This window comes from Acanthisitta chloris, unplaced genomic scaffold, assembly GCF_000695815.1.
Source record: "Acanthisitta chloris isolate BGI_N310 unplaced genomic scaffold, ASM69581v1 scaffold16903, whole genome shotgun sequence".
In the NCBI taxonomy this organism is placed as follows: Eukaryota; Metazoa; Chordata; class Aves; order Passeriformes; family Acanthisittidae; genus Acanthisitta; species Acanthisitta chloris.
The window spans coordinates 49,808-54,116 of NW_008664552.1; the positions used below are offsets into that span (position 1 = coordinate 49,808).

At 42.3% G+C, this 4,309-nt stretch overlaps 1 protein-coding gene across 1 annotated transcript in view; it reads left to right on the top strand.

Annotated features, from left to right (window-relative positions):
• The first annotated feature begins 201 nt into the window (after positions 1-201).
• The window catches only part of MICAL3 (microtubule associated monooxygenase, calponin and LIM domain containing 3), a 108,883-nt gene continuing 104,775 nt past the window's right edge, over positions 202-4,309 (top strand). The window contains 1 exon segment of the mRNA XM_009071417.1: positions 202-542. Coding sequence (XP_009069665.1) covers positions 279-542 — 264 coding nt within the window. The 5' untranslated portion in view covers positions 202-278.

Genomic DNA, 4,309 nt, shown 5'->3' on the forward strand with positions numbered 1-4,309 from the left:
CAGTCAGTTTGGGCAGAAATCTTCAAGATGCCAATCAGTTGACTTACTTAGGACTGATGCATTATTAGCTACTGAGAATCTGGGCTCTCAGTCCTTCGATGAAATTTTGGAAAGGGCAAAAAAAAAAGTGCAAGCTCAGTTACACTTTCTTCTTTTTATTTTATAGGTTAATAATGCTTGTAAGCCAGAGGTGAAGGTGGCTCAGTGGAGCAACATCAGAAAATCTGGCAGACTGGAAGAGAACAGCTGCCCCCGAGGGCAGCTGCCAAGTGTGAAGCATGGAGGAAAGTAAGAACGAGAAGGTGAACCAGGCTCATGTTCTCTTCGACAGATTTGTCCAAGCTTCCACCTGCAAGGGGACTCTCAAGGCTTTCCAAGAGCTCTGTGACTACCTAGAACTAAAGCCCAAGGACTATCGTTCTTTTTATCACAAACTCAAGTCCAAGCTCAATTACTGGAAAGCCAAAGCCTTGTGGGCCAAATTGGATAAAAGAGGCAGCCATAAGGACTACAAGAAGGGGAAAGCATGCGCCAACACGAAGGTAAGAGATTGAGTTTGCAGTGGTCAAGACAGCTATTAGCCAGTTTGCCTCTGTAATGCACAATAAAATTGTCTGGATGTAGAAAGAAGAATGTTTTCCTGGTGTCACTGTAAGCCCAGGGAAGATTCATGAATGTTCTCACACGTATTCATAATGTAGCCACAATTTGTTGACATTTTACTAGCCATCTGGAATTCTCTTGCTACTGCCAGATTTGACTGCCCACATGAATATTTGTAACATGTTGAGGAGGAGCAGCCTGTATGTTTCTGAGGCATTGTCATGGTTTAACCCCAGCAGCCACCAAACACCACAGAGCTCCCTGCCCACCGGTGGGATGGGGGAGAGAATCGGAAGGGTAAAAGCTAGAGAACTCATGGGTTGAGATAAAGACAGTTTAATAGGGAAAGCAACAGCCACACACACAAGCAAAGCAAAACAAGGAATGAATTCACTGCTTCCCACAGACAGGAGGTGTTCAGCACCTCCAGGAGAGCAGGGCCCATCACACGTAACGGTGACTTGGGAAGACAAACACCATCACTCCAAACATCCTCCTCTTCCTCCTTTTTCCTCCCACTTGATATACTGAGCATGATGTCCTATGGTATGGAATATCCCTTGGGTCAGTTTGGGTCACCTGTCCCAGCTGTGTCTCCTCCCAGTCTCCCATGCACCCCCAACTTCCTTGTCAGTGTGGCAGAGTATGGGAAGGTGGAAGAGGCCTTGGCTCTGTGTGAGCTCTGCTCAGCAACAACAAAAACATCTCCATATTATCAACTCTGTGTTCAGCACAGAATCACAGAACCAGTTAGGTTGGAAGGAACCACCATGGATCATCTGGTCCAACCTCCCTGCTCAAGCAGGGTCACCCTAGAGCACATGGCTTGGGGTTACATCCAGGCTGTTCTTCAGTACCTCCAGTGTAGCCCAGTGCTAGCAGCTCTGAAGGAAGCTAACTCTACCCCAGCCCAAACCAGCACAGGCATTAATACTATAGGTGGCTTAGAAAATCTTAATTGGTAAACCTTTAATCTTGGTAGGCTGGTTTTTTGAATTTTTTACACGGCCGTGTGCGAAGCAAAATTTGCATGTTTGGAAATTCCCAGTTTTAATTTGAAAGTTCCCATAACTCTTTCAAGAAAACAGAACTTTCCTGCCAACTTGGCAAAATATTCTATTTATCATTATTTAGAAAGTAATCATTTGTATTCCAGAATCAGAGAAGACAAGAAAAAATGCTGTGGAAACTCATACCAATTCCTTTTAAAAGGTTGGTATGTGTGGTATTTACTGCAGGAATTTCTGCTTTTACACACACACACACAGAGGTTTTTATTTTTTTACAGCCTGAATAATTGTGAACTGGTGTTTATGTGCTGCACCCTGGTTGGACTGTGCAGTATGAACTTACTTATTTGTGTAGTTGTTACTGGAAGTTGTCCTTTATATCAGTCATCAAAATGGGAATAGAATAGGTTGTTTTTGCAAACAATCATATGTTTTAAAAAAGGCAGAGAGTGCAGAATATGGTCAAGTTAGAACAGGATTCTGTTGTCCTTCACTGAGGGCAATAGATGCTGCTGCTTCTCTTGAGCAGTCACCTTTGGGGAGTAGGAAATATTTTAATGGGAGGAATTAATGACTAATTCCTCAATAGAGAACCAAGGGAGAAATATATATTGTTTAGAGTATGTCTTTTCAGGTCTGTGGACTGAAATTTAATTCCCAACTAGATAGTAGAAGTTTATGTCGGTTTCTTAATGGTTTATTGTTTCACTTTCCTCTGGCCATTTCCATATGGAGCATTTATAGTGAATTACTACAACAGCACTTGGTAAAATTACTAGTGGGTCAAGGCATATTTGTTCTAGGTCTTGTAAAGGTAATTTCCCAAAAGCCATTGATGCATCAGATGGTAGGTAACAGGTGCATAGAGGTGAACTGGGAAAACAATAAACCAGTTGGGCACTGGTGGTGTTCACAGTAGCTTTAACACCCCAAAAGTCCAACCACTGCTAAGCTTTACATTTCTCAGGCAGCATAAGAAAGGAAGGATTTACAGGAAGATAAATGTAGTGGGTTTTGTGTATGCTGAGGAATAAACCTTCTCAGATGGTAGGTAACAGGTGCATAGAGGTGAACTGGGAAAACAATAAACCAGTTGGGCACTGGTGGTGTTCACAGTAGCTTTAACACCCCAAAAGTCCAACCACTGCTAAGCTTTACATTTCTCAGGCAGCATAAGAAAGGAAGGATTTACAGGAAGATAAATGTAGTGGGTTTTGTGTATGCTGAGGAATAAACCTTCAAACACTATGGACATCATGGAGAAAAATACCAAATAGTTTTTCTGCGTTGCACTTATTTTGAATGAAGCAAGATGTGTAGCTCAATTAGTATGTTAAAGTCTGTGGAATGAAGACAGGTGGTTGGTGTTTTAATGAGGAAGAGATTGAGGGAGCTGTGGAAGATGTAGAGGCAGTTTAAGTACTGAGTAATAGGCTATGAAAGTGATGTTTTTCATCTGGTTGGCTGTATTTGTGAGCACTGAGGAAGAGGTTGCTTCCATAATAGAGGTGCAACAGGAAAGAAGAGATTTAATGGAAGAGTAAAATGGATAGTGCTGGATTGTGATGCAAAAAAAAAAGATGAGTGGAGGTTGACATCTAACTATGAAAGATATTCAGAAAAATAAGTGTGATGTTTGTCTAGAGGGGAGGTGGTGAGCTGAGCTCAGAAGGGCATTAGGGCTCCATTTTGTCCTTGATAAAATGGCTTGAGTTGACAGCTAGGCAGTCATCAGGAAATGTCAGAAAGGTTGTCAGAGGCTTTAGATGAGACAAAAAGTAGCCAACTTGAGTTGGACAAGTTCTGTGAATCCACAGCACTGGCAAGGTGATTGGATCTGTGTCAGTGTCTTTAAAACATCTCTTCAAGTGCAGTTAAAAAGCAGATAAAAGGAGTAAAGCATCCTGGGGATGATGTTTGACTGAAGAGGTTGCTAGGGATTTTGTATTGTCCAAAAGCTTAACCTATTTCATGCACCAAAGTTAGAGAGAGTGAGGATGGAGCTGGAGAACTGGGCTCAAGAGAGTGATTGTAGAAGTAGCATGCTGTGATCTTCGAGATGGGATGGTGGTGAGAGAAACAGAGGCTCATGAGGTGACATCCCTCACTGAATGGTGGGAGAGAAACCTCAGAACCTGCTGGTGTTGGTGTGGAAAAACCCCCAAGGGTGGGAGTGGGGAATGACTGCAGTGGATATGTTGGTGGTCACCCTGAACTGGTCTCTCCTAGGGGAATGGGAGTGCTCATTCCATAGCTGCTCTCCTGTGTGGGTGACAAGGAAAGACAGGAAAGGAAGAGGAGTGGAATCAAGCCAGAGAGTACTTTGCCAGTCTTTCTAGGAAGCTGTTGCTGAGATGTTGTATAGAAGCACAAGTCAAATGGGTTGATGATGAATATGTCAAGGGTGGTACATCACTCTGCCCCAACTCAGAAACATACAGGACTGTATTTGGGGTTCACACCATTTTTGAGTCGTTAAATTAGAAGCAGAGAGAAAATGAAATTTCGTTTTGAAAAAAATTATATGTATTCTTTTTATATTTTCATATATGCTTCTGGTAATTACTTGTTTCCTATCCCAATAGCATCTCCCACTAAATGTTTGTATGTAGTTCCTAAAAGATAATCATAACTGTTCCAAGGAGAGCCGAGTCGTATCTGATTTGACATTTCCTATCTCGCCTAGTTTTGTATTC